Raw genomic sequence first — 15,286 nt, 5'->3', positions numbered from 1 at the left:
TGTCGACGGCGCGCTTGCGTAGTCCACCGGTCGTCGATCAGAGCCGGGATCGCAGATGGTTCCTGCAGCGAGTTTTTGTCGAGGTGCAGGCCGGCTGCCACATTGTGCTCCCGACATTCTCCGGCTCGGCCGATGTTCGGAACCATCATTTGTCGAGTGTACGGCCCGGGAGGCGGCGAGTGTCCGGGGGCCATAGCCGAGAGACCGATGACCGGCCCGGGCTAATGTGGGGAATGGCGTCAGAAACGGAGGAGCATGTGCAAAGACCGCCCCGCGACAATGGCTGTGGATGTCGGCTCTTCACAAGCCTGGACTGTGCCATCATTCTGCGACACGCCCAGCCTTGCCAGAACCCTAAGGTTCATCAACTGCGCTTCCTGATGCGACGTCTAGATGCATGCACATACCGAGGGTCGCAGGCGGGAGGAGCGAGCGGAGATCAAACGCCGGCAAGCACTCCGTACTGGTTCAAAGCCACGCGGCTCTATCCACCACGCTGGCTCGAGCAACATGCAAGACGGCGGGGGATAACTAGGCAGGGCTTGTGATGGGCGTCGGCACGAGGGCCCCTTTGTTTGCTCTTGGAAGTTCCTTCTTCCGTTTACCTTGCAAGCAACCCTTGTAGTTGAACGAGAGGCCTGTGGAGGCATTGAGTCAGGGATGAACTTCAGACGGTTTCCAGCGCCGACCTGGGGCATGGGTGGCTCCTGAGTTCCAGAACAGACGGCCTGTCCGATTAACTTACTTCGGCATCATGAAAGCTCAGACACTCAGATTGTGTGGTCCAGCCAATTGCTGGGCAGCAATCGATGCGCAGCGGGGCCTCTCTTCGTTTGGGGCAACGGAGGCCGCCCGACGAGACAAGGGGGCATGTCAGACGCAGGTTGTGACTTGATCCATTCCGGCAAAGCTGCGAGCCATGTTTTTCTCGAAGTCTTCGCTTCCCCCAGGTGGTGACCGGGGTTTTCCCGATGGGAACTGACATTTGGCGTGCGATTCTTGGGGATGCAGACGGCGTCAGACCTGTGTGTGACAATCGGGAGAAGTCGGGGGGTGGAGGATTGGCTGGTGGATCCATGTTGCACTGGAATACGGAGTGTACCTCGTGCTTTCCCCCGGGCATGCCCCTGAGCATCCACTTTCAATGGTCGGACCCACCAATGCCCAACGCTCCACTTAGTTAGCGCTGTGGGACCCGGGAATGCATTGCATGTGGGCCTACTCCGGCCAAGGGAGCCAGGGAGAATCACAACACGGAGGAATATCGAGGCATTCACGGGACAAAACCTTGGGGTGGTACCTGCATTTCTCGCTCATCTGGTGTGTGAAGCCCGCACACGGCGGAGCCGACATTCGCTTCCATCTAAAATGACTGGATTGATGCCGTGGTGTGTAGCATTTTACCCGTTCCGAGCATGATAGGGAATTTTCTCGCGGCAAGAGCTGACAAACAGTTAGAAAGCCTGCGCCGTATCCCGAGGCAAGTTCAGGTTTTGATACAACAACAGCTTTGGTCGACTTGTCACACTGTACGGTCTGATCAAGTTACTCATTAGGTAATTCACAAGGGCGGTAAGACCCTTGCGACATGGCGCGTGCCTGTTTGCTTCTGGCTATGAGCCGGGGACTCTACACACTAGCGTAACTACATAGTACATCGTACGTAGTCTGGATTTACTTCGCACCAGAAGGTGGTGTTTCAGGAGAAAGAAAACAAACAACCCAGGTGTGCTTGTATATACTATACACTGTGGTGTACGGATTACTATGTACTGAGCAGCGCGGGTCTGTAGTAGTGTATCTACACCATACATGCACACTCCAAAAGGGCTGACAACCGATTCCGAGAGGCCTCGACGGATCGGGACGATACTGCTTCGCCCGAACAGGCAATTTGCTGTCCATTGTCTGATGTGTGATTGGACTGCTCGTGGCTAGAGAGACCCCTGTTTGATTGGCAAGTATAGTAGTGTACTGTGCATGTACCTTCTCCATACCCCAGGACATCACGAGGAGGCTACTTGGAATCCCCGTGACCAACGACAACTCAAATACCTTCGTGAGAAAAAACAGACTGCGACGTAAGCGCTGAAACGGGCCGCACCGGAAACGAACCTGGAAACTAGCCGTGACCGTGACCGCTGAACGGGGTCTGAATGCAAGTACCCAAGCACGGAGGTATATTCATGGAGGAAGGCAGTTATGTACAGTACAGTACATTCGTGTCGACCTCCTTGGAAGGAGCGAATCACAAATGAAAAAACTCCTCGTACACCATTACTTTGGTAACTCGGGTTGTGGAGTACTCCATAGTGTACGTACGAGTACACTGTCGACTCTGTATGTACGGAATAGTTACTGATAGTTATCCTACCTTCCAACCTTGCAGGTCGCGGTGGGGCTCGAGCTCTGACACAGGGCAGCGCCCGGGACAAACTGATGCTGCACAGGGGCACTGCGGTCAACGTCAGCGATCCAAGACTTGTTCACTCAACAATTGCACTCCCAACAAAAAGCCTTCCAAATTGTGACGAGAAGTCAGCCAGGATCGAATCTTGCCGCTGCCCGATTTTGACGGCCGTCGGCCTGTATAAGGTACATACATTGTGCCCTCGGTGTGTGGCCTTTCTGTGTACACTACTCAGAGTAACTGGTAGAAATTGAGCGCTCTTGCCGGGAATCCACTCGGGGGTCCCACCCGGATGTCATCTCGGTGACTCCTCCCACCAGGCCCGGCTTGGGGTGTAAGTGCCTTCCCAAAGTAGAGGTTTCGCGAATCCTCAATTGGCCCAGGCCTCAGCAGAAGAAACAGAATGAGCCAACAATACGCAGAGACTCGCGCCTTTCTTGGTACCTGTACCCGCTCGACGTGACGGGGACCCTGGCTTGTTCAGACTTTTGGTGATTGAATCATCCCACTTTTTTTTTTTTTACCAAGTAACGTTATTTTGCCGCGGCCCCCTTTGCGGCCCAACTGCCTTTCTGAAAGAGGCGCGCACCGGCGACGCTCCAACGACGCCGCTTAACCCTTGAAACGCGTGACGGAACCTTCAGACGGGGCCACTGTCGCATCGCCCGTCGCCCATCGCCAGCACTCCCTCCTCCTTCCCGTCCTTTTCGTTTTCTCCTGGCTGGGCATGGGCAAGCGGCCAGCGAGATGGGCGCTGCTCGCGTCGCGGGCTGCGGAGGTTCAAAAAGTCTTAAGCAGGCTCGCCCTCAGCAACAAGCGTGTGGGCAAGACTCTGCAGCTCTCGCTTTTACTGACCAAAGCCCTGGTGGCCCGGACGACTGCCGCTGCCGCACCTGCGCCCCAAAGCCGAAGTGCTGGGTCCAGATATCGTAATTCTAATAATACTGCCGCTAAACTCACGCCGCAGGGGGGCCTCTTCCTGCACCTGGTGCAGCCTTGCCTCGAGCTCGCCCCGTGGATTTACAGTCCCGTTTTCCTCGCTCGGCTGCCCTTCTTCTTCTTCTCTCTCCCAACTCTCGCACATGCCATGGCGTCGTCTCCGCACAGCACCGGCGCAACCAGCTCCGACATCTCAACACCTCGGTCGGTCTCCCCCTCTTCCGCGGCGTCGGCCCGCTCGTCGCACTCGTCTATATCTAGCTCCAAGCGCATGTCCATCTCGTCCAGCCGCAGAATCTCGGCAGCCAACCCCATGTCCTCGGTCGACATTGCCGCCATCGAGGAGGCCATGAGAATGGCCAACCTCGATACCCTCCGCGGATACAACCAGAACCGCTACGCCGAGGTGCACCAGTTTGCTACCACCGAGTACATCAGCGAGAACAAGGCGCTCGGCTACCAGGTGCTCTCGGAGCCAATGTGGAATAAGGGTGAGTGAGTCAGCTGCCGCGGTCAAGGTCCTTGCTTGCGCTTGCTTCCGCCACCCTCTTTTTTTCTTTTTTTCTTTTTTTTCTTCTTCTTCCCCGTCCCCATCCCTACTCTCTCCGCTCCTTGATGAGCGGCGCTACCTCTCCCCCGTCCCGTCAACATGTCTCTATGAGGACGTCACATGAGCTCTTTTGTTGGGACGAGCCGGAACATCATCACTACCGCCCCTCCGTAAACCCTTCCCCTTCCCCTTCCCCCAAACCCAAAAGCAACCCGCCACCTTCGTTTCTCCAGTCAGTTACCCAACACAACTCGGCCGCCACCTGCACCCGTCAAAAGACACAAAGCAAGACCCTCCGAGGGCCATTGCGCCAATGTCGTCCACCTCGCGGGCCATTCCCCGTCTGCGTGCCATCGCCGCTAACTGTTCTTCGCCGCCTCAAGGCCTGTCTTTCACGCCGGAGCAGCGCGTCGCCAAAAACCTCACCGGCCTGATCCCGCACGTCATGGAGGACGGCAAAAGGCAGTGCGAGCGCGCCCTCAAGATGATCCGCACGCGGCAGACCAACATCGACAAGTACCTGTACCTGTCTACCATTAAGAGCCAAAACGTAGACCTCTTCTACCGCCTGCTCATCGACAACGCCAAGGAGCTGATGCCGCTCGTGTACACGCCCACCATTGGCGACGTCTGCCTGCAGTACTCGACCCTGTACACGCGCCCCGAGGCGCTCTACATCTCTATCAAGCAGCGCAAGTCGATCAAGACCATTCTCAGGAATTGGCCGTATCCCAACCCCGAGATCTGCGTCGTCACGGACGGCTCCCGCATTCTCGGCTTGGGTGATCTCGGCGTGAATGGCGTGGGCATTCCGGTAAGTGGCCTCGGCAACCCCCCCCCCCCCTTTTTCCCTTGCCGATGGAGCAGCTGCTGGCGGGTCCCGGTATGTCGGTCGGCTAATTAATCTAACGTGCACTTGCCTAGATTGGCAAACTAGCCCTGTACACGGCGGCTGCCGGTATCCATCCGGCTAAGACGCTACCGATCGTGCTCGACTGCGGCACCGCCAACGAGGCCAACCTCAAGGACCCACTCTACCTCGGCCTGCGCTCCAAGCGCGTCTCCGTTGCCGAACAGCAGGAGTTCATGGACGAGTTCATGCAGGCCGCCGCTGAGGTCTACCCCGACATGGTGGTGCAGTTTGAGGACTTTGAGAGCGAGAAGGCCTTCAATTACCTCGACCGCTACCGCAATAACTACAAGTGCTTCAATGACGACATCCAGGGTACCGGTGCCGTGGTCCTTGGCGGGTAAGTGTTCACCCAGCGGCAGCCCCACACTTTCCGCAATGAGACCCAGAACAACAAACCTCCCCCCCTCCTCTTCTCCTTTTTTCCCCCGGGCCCTCCCCCTCCTGCTCCTCCGGCCCCCAATGTCTGACACTGTTCTCGCCGCAGTTACATTGGAGCCGTGAACCTGTCCGGCGTTCCCATCGAGGAGCAGCGCCTGGTATTCATGGGCGCTGGTTCTGCCGGCGTCGGTGTTGCCAAGCAGCTGGTCGAGTACTACACCAAGCGCGGTCTCTCGGAGCAGGCCGCCAAGGACAAGTTCTGGCTCGTCGACACCAAGGGCCTCGTGACCAAGGACCGTGGCGACAAGCTTGCCGAGCACAAAAAGTACTTTGCCCGGTCCGACAACAATGGTCACCAGTTCCGCACCCTCGAAGAGGTGATCGAGTACGTCAAGCCCACCGCCCTGGTCGGTCTGACTGCCACCCATGGCGTCTTCACCGAGTCCGTCGTCCGCGCTCTCAAGGCCTCGGTCGACGCCGGCGGCCTCGGCCGCAGGCCCATCCTGTTCCCTCTCAGCAATCCTCTCACCAAGGCCGAGTGCACCTTTGAGCAAGCCGTGGCATGGACCGACGGCACCGTCATCTTCGCCTCCGGCTCGCCCTTCTCTCCCTTCACCGTCAAGACGGCGGACCACTCCGTCACCTACTATCCCAACCAGGGTAACAACGTCTACGTCTTCCCCGGTATCGGCCTCGGCGCCATTCTCTCCAAGGCGAGCCGCGTGACGGACAACATGATTTACACGTCGGCTGCCGCCCTGGCCGGCTCGCTCAACGCCGAGGAGATCCACAAGGGCCTCATCTACCCGCGGATCGAGCGCGTCCGCGAGGCTAGCCTGATTGTTGCGCGCGAGGTCATGAAGGCCGCGCGGCGCGATGGCGTAAGCCAGCTCCCTGATGAACAATGGCTTGAGTGGGAAGAGTGGGGAGACCCGGCCCTTGACAAGTACATCAAGGCTCGGATCTATGACCCCCAGATTTAGAGAACGCTCGGGAGCATGAGGGTGGCACTGGTTCCACCTCCTCTTGATCAGGGCGTCATGTCTTCGTCTCCATCTTGCCTTTGCCCAGATTCGAATACTTTTGCTTCACTTGGGAACGGTCAGAGGCGGATTCGTCTTGGGCCGATTGAAGAGGACCTCTTCTTTCCCTTTCGTTGATGATTCTCCAATATTTCTTATTTGACTCTGACTGGAGGCGGGACGGTTACTCCCACTCATCACATCGCGGGCCGGGATGGAATTGGATATTACACCAAGGGCCGGGGGGGGGAATAACAAGACACACGGGCGCGCGCGGGATATGCTTGCGGCCATTGTAGCTGCTCACGGGGGGCATGTTCTTGTGCATAGACAAGAGGAATGGGAGCTGGGAGAGGGGATTAGAGTAATAACAGCGCTCATATAGGTGTGTCGTAATGGAAGGTTAGAATACACTCTCACACAGGCCTCTCTCAGGGCAAAAGGGGGAAAGGGGCGTATGCCCAAGTCGAAGCTGGCTTTGAATAGATGGGGTTGGCATCTCGCTGACGATCCGCTTGTCCGATCCGGACCAGTAATGGTGTTTTTACGTGCTACCTGTTCGCGTTGCCACGAACACTGTTTTATGTGCCCTGTTTCTAATGCACCAACCAAATCTGCACTTGAACGTTTCCGAGTGGCCGTATATGCGCGTGCATCCGTCTGAGTAGTATGATCTCGTCACAAGCAGACACGGTGCATTGACATAAATGGACCCTGCGCCTCGAGTCCCCCTGGCCGTCGACGCATCTCTCTCCACTGAGCGGCCTGGAAATGCCTGTCGCATCACACAGGGCAACGCAGACCCTAAAAAAAAAAAAAAAAAAAAAAAAAAAGATCAAGGATATCTCGGAGAGACTCGGGGCTGATTTTTGGGTTTTCTGCAATAACACATTTGATTATTATGGCACAGTGGTCATGTGGCTCTCGGCCTGCGTGCCCGCCTATTCGTCTCAGCAACCCAATATCCCAAACCCCTCCCAACCATTCACTCGACGAGCGGACATGATAGTTAAATGCTTTTGCTGAAGAACCCAGACCTGGACCGCCCACTAGCAGACCCTATGCTCCAGCCTCGGCCTCGGACTCCGTCCCAAGCTGCCTGGCTATCCAATAGCTACTTCGCCTCCGTCAACTTCTGATCCGCCTTCTCCAACTTCCCCTTCGCCGCCTCGTCCGCCATCATCAACACCCACCACTCCTTCAACGTCCTTACGTATCCCACATAACCTTTCCAATCCTCCACCGGAGGCCCCCGTATTTGCGGGCAGTCCTCCTCACCATGCTGCTGCTGCTGCTGCTGCTGCTGCCGCCGAGCATGCTCCCAAACGGCCCACGCGCTCTCGGATCCCGTCCTCAATCCCCACCCCTTCTTGCTGAGTGCTTTCACAAGGAATTTGGAGAGAAGTACGACATCGCCCGGGCCGACAATCGGCAACGAGTCCTTGTGCGGGCGGTACAGCTGCACCTCAACTACGGTGCTGGGTGCCGCAGAGGGATCAGTGACGTGAAATGACATGACATACTCACGGGGCCCGCCCTTGGCGCGGACAGGTTTGGTCGGCTGGGACGTAACGACGGCGATGACGTTGGGGGTCTTGTCGAGGTGGGCGCGGAGGGACCTGAGGGGGATACACTCGGGCAGTTCAGTGCGCAAGCGCTTGTTCAGGTCGGCCCTGAGCGCCGTGGCGCTGGTAGAGGAGGTAGCAGTAGTTTTGGAGGCGGAGGTGGAGGATCCCACGCCGCGTCTGGAGGGTGAGGCTAAGGCGGCTCGTGCAAGGCCAATGCTGGGGTCTTCTTTCTCTTTTTCATCCTCGGGGGTGCTGTTGGTGGCATTTGACCGGAGGCTATTGGATCGCGCCCGGGCGATCCGACTGCTCGTCCGGACTGGCTCAGTAGTCTTCTTGTGGCGTTTGGCTGCTATGGCCTGGCGGGCTAGGTGAACGCTGACATCGGGAGAGGAAGATCGAGTACCGCCGCGGTCTCGAGATTCCGGTGTTTCTGTCTCCAGAAACTGTTGTTGCTCCTGGCTGAGCTGCTCCAAGATCAATGCTTCGTCGTCGAAATCTTCTGCCGAAGCCTCAGACTGCTGAACTGTTTCGACTTGCTGTGCTCGCTGCGCAGATCCCTCGGCTTCATTGACGTCTTCCCCTTTTACATCTTCAGCCCGAGCCAAGGCCACTTCTGGTTGGTCCGAAGAGGGAGACCCGTCTGGCGCAACCACCCTTGGTGGCCGGGGCGGAGTGCTCGCATCCGTAACGCCATCTTGTTGAAGCGCAGACGGGCTCTCCATGCCTGACGGCTCAGCACCGCCTTTGTCATCCGTGGTCTCGTCCTTGGCGACAGGATTTTCGTCGGCCTCGCATAAGTGTTCTGCTGGTGGAGGAACCGCATCATCAACTGGAATCTGAGCCAACGGCTTTCGTGGTCCTCCCAGTGCCTCTTGGGACGCAATGTCTACCTGAGACTCAAACCCTGCAATCGAGTGCGAACCGTCCAGCGAGCTTCCTCTTTCCACTTGCTTCTCAGCCTTCGCCTCAGGGACATCAACTTGCCGATTAGACTCGTCTTCCACCGATACATGGGCCGACTCGGCTCGAGCGAGCGTTTGTTCACCCGGTGTGGATGTACCCTGTTGTTCAAGTTCCGTCACAGTCGGAGCATCTGGGAGCGGTTCATCGGCAGAAGCTGTGGTGACGACCTCCGTGATGGTTTCACTGACGACCAGATCCGACACAACGGTCGATGCGTTGACCCTATCTTCCTTCTGAGGACTCATGGCCATCCTCTCCGGTAACGCCGACTCTACTTGTTCCGAACCCGCATCAAGCATGTCGACGTCTTCTTCAGAAACTGTGACCTCCTCGACTTCGAAGGTGGACATATCAGTGTCCACAGCGTTCGCGTGCCTTGAATCATCATCATCCATGCTCATGTGTTCATCTTCGCTTGCTCCGAATTCCACGGGCATCTCGATCTGGCTGGTGAAGGAGAGGGCATCTGCATCGGGCAAACTAGCATCATCGTTGTGTGACTTGGGCGACGAGTGGGCAGGCACGTCCTGGTCCATTTCCTCCACGCTCAGCACCTCGTCCCGAGTCGCGGTATTCTCCGGCTCCAGCTCCATACCACCGTCGGCGGAGGCTTCATCAGGCTCCGCATGTTCATCTGTCGTGCCTCCCTCAGTTCCCTCGGTCTCTCTTCTGGGAGCTTCACTCGCTCCTTCAGGTTCACTGGCGGAACCCGTCTCGCCCTGTTCCTCAGCACCGGCAGACCTTGGGCGGGGCTGCGAGATAAAGAGACCTTCCGAAGAACTCTCGCTCGACGCTGGTCGAGAAACCGGCTCAGAAGCAACGGAGCCGGATGGGCTTTCATTTGGTTCAGGCTCAAAGTCACGATGGTGTAGCTCGGAGGCGCCGCCGGTCGCGCCGAACGAGCCGTAATTTTGGTTGGCGGATAACGAGGATCCAGCTTCAGCGCCCGTCTCCTTTGGCTCCGCTTTCCGCTGCTGGTTGACGCTTTGAGTATGGCGCATCGCAAAGTCGATGACATCTGTCTGGTTGAAGATAGAATTGTGCTCTTGTTCCTTCCCTGAGTCGTCAGTTTCCACTGTCTCCAAGACGGCAGGGGATTCTGAACGCTCGGAGGCGGGAGATTGACGGTGTTCAGAAGTAGGAACGTCGTGGCGTGGCGGACTGGGAGATTCGTGGGGTGGTGAGCTGGGAGACCCGTAGCGTGCCGAACTCGGCGACTTGTGGTGTTCTAGGCTCGACGATTCAGCACGTTTTAAACTGGGGCTCGATTCGGATGTGACTGAAGGCTCCGACGCATGCGCCGTCTGAGGATCCGGCGCCGATTCCGCTGCTGGAGGGGCAGGCTGATCCTCATCCTCGGAGTCTGAGAGAAGGCTGATGACAACGGGCTCTCCTCTTGGCGCTGGTGCAACAGGCCTCCCTGGTTGGTAGCCTTCCGCATCGTCATCTTGTCCAGAGCTCTCCTCGCTCTCGTAGTCTTCCTCATCGTCCCACTCCTCTCCTTCACCATCCTCGTCATACACCTCGTCGTTACCGTAGCGTTCTTCTGACTCGAGCTCAATCTCTTCGTCTTCGTCTGACAGACCCTCATCTTCATCTGAGGGCACATCATAGTTTCGCTGGTCATAGTCGCCCTCTTCGATATGCTCGCCATAGACATCCTCATCTGACCTCTCTTCGTCCTCTTCTTCACTCTCTTCCTCTTCCTCGTCCTCGTCCTCTTCCTCTTCTTCGTCGAAGCTTCCTTCATCGTCACTACGCATGTTCTCGTTTTCAACAGAGGGTTGACGTTCGTGCGGCGGTGCCTTTGCGGAGGGACTTCTCTCACGCACTTTAGATGCATCCCCCTTGCCGTAACTGGCAAAACCCTCCGGCACACTACCGGGGTCAAGATCATCTGCATGAAGCGATTGCTGTCTAGCTATCACACTCGCTCCTTTACTGGGAGCATCCGTCCCAAAGTGCCCGCCCTCGGCGAGGCCGATGGGGAAAGGTTGGGTTGACACCTCCCACTGGCTATCGCCAAAATGCTCAGCCCCGGCTGGCTCTGGAGGCATGCTTTGGCCGTCAAAAGCCATACGTTTATCTCCACCCGCCGCATTGAGGTAAGTTTCCTTGTGGACATACTTGGCGGGGCTATGGGCGTTGTCAAGAAGCGCCGCCGGGTATTGCTCTTGATCTTGGTGAACTGGTTCGGGGCACGGTTCTGGGGCGAATTCAGGATCATGCAGGGATGGGGAATGCGCGGTTTGTGGTACATGCGAAAAGCCGAACCTGACCTGGTCTGCAAGGCTTAAGCTTGACTCTACTCGGGCAGGCACATCGACGCCAAACGAGGAGAAGTTAGACGCAAACGACATAGGGCCAAGGAAGGAACTTGGAGCCGTCTCATCATTGTTGGCTGACAGCGAGGTCGGCTGGGTGGCCGTCTCGGGCGAGTGCCTCTGGGTCTGTCCCATTCCGATCGGTGAGCTGGGAAGTTTTCGGTGTGTTTCCTCCGGAGGTGTTTGGTTTGAAGCAGGGCCGCGTCCCTGATCAGACGCGGCAACAGTCTGGTTCTGCACCACAGGCGTGGGCTCCTCGCTCGGATCACGGGCTATAGGTGGGCGTTCTATCTGGTGCACCGGGTTCGGTTCCGGTGTTCGCCCTTCTTGTGCACGAACGGCTGTGCCTAGAGGAGCCGGAACCGGCGTCTGCGGGGGTGTAGGAGTCTTCTCCTCTTGCTGGACGGTCGTTGAAGTTGCTCCTTGGGCGGCTGGCGCCATCTCAACCTCGACAGTTTGGCAAGCCTCATCCACTGTCTGGGGCGTAGGCGATGGGCGAAGAGCTACGCTTTCGGGTGTATCCTCATCCATCGCATCCGACACCAGCGACGTCGGCTCAGGGCTTGGTGATTGGCTGCTGTATCGCCAGGTGTTGCTGTTGCGCCCGAATCGGGCTCGCTTTCGGCCCCTGCCCTTGAACCCCCCATCCTCTTCGAAGATGTCGAAACCGCCCTCAAACAGAGCACCATATGACAGCCGAGCTCGCTTGACAAAGGCTGGCGAAGGATATTCGTCCGCTGTAATTTCCGATAACTTGCGACCAGTGGTCGGGACCCTGGGGAGAATTGGTTCTGGGTCGGGTGTAGCCGGCCGCGGCGGTTGCACAGGGCGATCTGGTTTGTCCGCCACGGGATGGTCGACGTTGATGTGCTTCGTATCGCCTGATTCGCCGAATTTAACCTGGAACACAAATGGTGTCAGAGGAGAGCGGGCAACATTACTCTACGATCCTGACCTGGAGAGCTAGCTTCTGGCTGAACTGGATCTGCCATTCCACCCTCGCGCCGGGGATGCGCCCAGGTGCTGGATCCGGGCTCCATTCCGCACCAGCCAGACTGAAGAGCAGTTCATCGCCCGCCCCGATTCCGCAGTCGGAAGCCGCCTTCGCACTCAGTCCTTGAAGTTCAATCCGTATTTGCCCCTTTGCGCGGCGGAGGCGCACGTCGCGCTCTGCGAGCAGGAACGCGAACTTCTGCGTGACCGAATTATATGGCCATGTGATAGTTACCACCCCTCTGACGACGCGTGAAGGGTAGTCGGGCAGATCGGGGCTCAGCTGCGCAATCGGTGTGGAGGTTTGCGACGCCAAAGAGGCGGCGATGTCGCCATCGACCGACGCCATGTTTTGGAAAAGAGGCAGAGGGACAGCAACGCTACGTCTTCAAGTTGGCGCCGCCCAAAGCCTTGCGTAGGTTCCTCATTTGTCGATCGCAGCTGGTGAAGTAGCTAGATAAAACATCGGAGGGTTGAGGTCAGAATCTCGAAACGCAAACAACAGGAAGGCGTTGTCAGTGCCCGGTTCCAAGACCTGTTTGCGTTGGGTTTGGAAAGCGAGAGCCAGACACAGCTCCAGCCAGAGAAAGCGCGGCAACCTCCCACACGCATGACGGCAGCGACGCGATGGGACTGGAGCTACCCTTGTTACCATTCAGCCAAAAGCGGAAGGCGGTGCGGATTACTGTACGCACGGATTACACTTACCGTACGGATCCGTACATCTGTCCCTAGTAACGTTACTGCCCGCATGTGCGAATTACGGGGTACGACTTGGTATTCGTAACAGAACCAGACATGACTCATTTTACCCCCCCTTTTAACTAACTACGGATTACACGATACATAGATTGGTACATACCTTACTTAAATACATTACCTATCAATTCTCCTGCCCCTCGACACCCACGAACGGGGCTTCATGATGGCGCGGACTTGCTGTGAAGGCATCTCAAAGTCTTATATTTGATATTTATCAGTTTCAAAGCCTTCTCCTAGCTTCCTTTTAGACGCCGCATCAACCAATTTCCTGCATACATCTTTCTGCAGCCATGGGTTCTCAAGAATCGAGACGCTTCGATGTCAATGATATCGCTATTATAGGAGCTGGGCCGTGCGGTCTTGCAGCAGCCAAATACCTCCTTGCTCAGAACGCCTTTAGGAAGATCGACATCTTTGAGCAGCAGGCAGAGGTCGGCGGAGTGTGGAACTACAGCCCGAGGCCTTCAGAGACGATTCGCGTGCCTCAAGTGAGTGCTGACTGTCCCCCGGACCCGCCATTGCCGTCTCGAGAAGGAGAGGCGCCCGTGTTCCCCTCGCCCATGTACGACGCCTTACATACCAATATCCCCCGCGACCTCATGGAATTCTCGGATCTGCGCATACCGGAGGATACGCTCATCTTTCCATCTCGGGAAGATATCCAAAATTATGTGGTGGAATACGCGAAAGATATCCGCCATCTCATCCGGTTCTCGACACAAGTGAAAGACGTTCGCTTGAGAGTGGTCGACGGCATGGACCGGTGGGATGTGGATACGACGTGTCTTCTGACAGGAGAGACAACGAGCGCGACATACGATGCCGTCGTTGTAGTGTCCGGGCATTACACTGCGGTGTACATTCCTGATGCAAAAGGGATACGTGAATTCCATGCAGCGCACCCCGGGGTCATCTCGCACTCGAAACATTACCGCAACCCCGAACGGTTCACCGGGAAGAAGGTTGTCATTGTCGGAAACGCTGCATCAGGGCTCGATATCGCAGCGCAAATCAGTCGTGTCACGCAGAAGCCGTTGTTGCTATCGGTGCGGACGCCCACGTCGGAGGCCAACCTAGCGTACTCGGGAGCGGAGGAAGTTCCAGTGATTGAGGAGTTCCTGGTCGAGGAAAGAGGCATCAGGTTTCAGAACGGGCGAGTCGAGAAAGACATCGACGCCGTCATCTACGCCACCGGCTACCTCTTCGCTTTCCCCTTTCTGCGCTCACTCAAGCCGCCACTGGTGACGGATGGGCGGAGAGTGTACGGACTGTACAAGCATCTCTTCCACATAGACCACCCGACTCTGGTCTTCACGAGACTCCCAATAAAGGTGGTCCCATTCCCGCTCGCCGAGAGCCAGGCGGCGGTTTTCTCGAGAACGTGGGCGAACCTGCTGCCGCTCCCATCGGTTGAGGAAATGAGACAGTGGGAGGCCGAGGAGGCAGAGAGACAGGGGACCAAATTCCACGTATGGCCCGAGGGCGGCGATGCCAACTACATCAACTCGGTTCACGACTGGATCGTGCAGTCAAATACACCGGGCAAAGTACCGCCGCGTTGGAGTCCGGAGTTGGTTTGGCAGAGGCAAATCTACGCCAAGGCCAAGCTGCAGTTTGAGCTCAGCGGTAGGAAGGCTAGGAGTTTGAAAGAGCTCGGGTTCGAATATTCGCCAGAAGAGGGTGATAATTGAACTTGACACCCCTTTCGCTCACTGCCCGGGACGGGGCTTTGTTTGACGCCGCCGTTTGAACCGTTGTCCACTGGAGCCACATGCGTGTCTCAGATCGGCTGCAAGCAACGACGATCGGCAGATCAAGGGTCCCCAAAGTGCAAGGGAGGCCACGACGACTCCGCTTGATGATATAGAAGGAAATAAAATACCAAGAACTATTCGCATGATCCTAATACTCTCGTTGTCTTTTTTTTTCTCTCCTTATTTTTTTCCTTTTCATTTATTTACTGCTTTTTCAACTTTGATGATCGTGTTCCGCGGTACCGCGGCGGAAGCCTCGGCCCGGTCGTAACGGCAGCTCCGGGTCCCAATAACGGGAGTGCCGGGCCGGGCCCGGAGCTGACTGCGTCCTGTATACCTACGGGACGTGGTAAAACGGGACGTGGTAAAACGGGACGTGGTAAACAGTTGACGGTTTCTGCTACTCTGCTGGCATAAAGATGCGAGCCGAGCCCCGAACGGATTTACGCACCGCGATCTCGCAGCCCCGACGCAACCTCCACCACGGAACACCTACCGAAAGTGAGGTAAGTATTGTAATCCGTACTTCGTACATACATACATATGGATTACCGTATGGGCACTCCACTCGCAGCAATTCCCCCCCGTCGGCTCCCGACTGCCGAAACGGCACGGCAATCTTGGAACCTTGGGTCCAGACTGTCCTGTGGGGTTAGCGTCCTCATTTCACGCTAACGTTATCCCTCAAGTTTGGTTCCCATCGATTTATA

The 15,286-nt window shown here is 56.9% G+C and overlaps 3 protein-coding genes across 3 annotated transcripts; 2 read left to right on the top strand and 1 right to left on the bottom strand.

Moving 5' to 3' along the window:
• Window positions 1-3,137: 3,137 nt before the first annotated feature.
• On the top strand, window positions 3,138-6,173 carry P884DRAFT_198927 (uncharacterized protein; the record flags this gene model as incomplete). Its single annotated transcript, XM_069438195.1, has 4 exons — window positions 3,138-3,840; window positions 4,283-4,713; window positions 4,824-5,149; window positions 5,297-6,173. 4 exons carry the CDS (start codon window positions 3,138-3,140, stop codon window positions 6,171-6,173), a joined length of 2,337 nt encoding a protein of 778 aa, XP_069298165.1.
• Window positions 6,174-7,115: 942 nt separating this feature from the next.
• P884DRAFT_242113 (uncharacterized protein) lies at window positions 7,116-12,612 on the bottom strand. The gene is made up of 2 exons (XM_069440259.1): window positions 12,023-12,612; window positions 7,116-11,967 (listed from the first exon to the last, which is right to left on the bottom strand). The coding sequence occupies exons 1-2, from the start codon at window positions 12,407-12,409 to the stop codon at window positions 7,327-7,329; spliced, it is 5,028 nt and encodes a 1,675-aa protein (XP_069298164.1). The 5' UTR covers window positions 12,410-12,612; the 3' UTR covers window positions 7,116-7,326.
• Window positions 12,613-13,333: 721 nt separating this feature from the next.
• Window positions 13,334-14,718, top strand: P884DRAFT_258832 (uncharacterized protein; the record flags this gene model as incomplete). Its single annotated transcript, XM_069441283.1, has 1 exon — window positions 13,334-14,718. A coding segment is annotated over exon 1 (1,127 nt), but the record flags the coding sequence as incomplete, so codon positions are not given.
• Window positions 14,719-15,286: the final 568 nt, after the last annotated feature.

This window comes from Thermothelomyces heterothallicus (genome assembly GCF_042370625.1).
Source record: "Thermothelomyces heterothallicus CBS 202.75 unplaced genomic scaffold P884_scaffold_9, whole genome shotgun sequence".
Taxonomy (NCBI): Eukaryota; Fungi; Ascomycota; class Sordariomycetes; order Sordariales; family Chaetomiaceae; genus Thermothelomyces; species Thermothelomyces heterothallicus.
This window is presented reverse-complemented; position numbering and strand designations above follow the sequence as displayed.

Coding starts and splice junctions, on each gene's coding strand:
- P884DRAFT_242113 (XM_069440259.1), bottom strand. CDS start 12,409: ATGGCGTCGGTCGATGGCGACATCGCCGCCTCTTTGGCGTCGCAAACC. Junction 11,968..12,022: donor GCCAGAAGCTAGCTCTCCAG/GTCAGGATCGTA, acceptor TTTGTGTTCCAG/GTTAAATTCGGCGAATCAGG.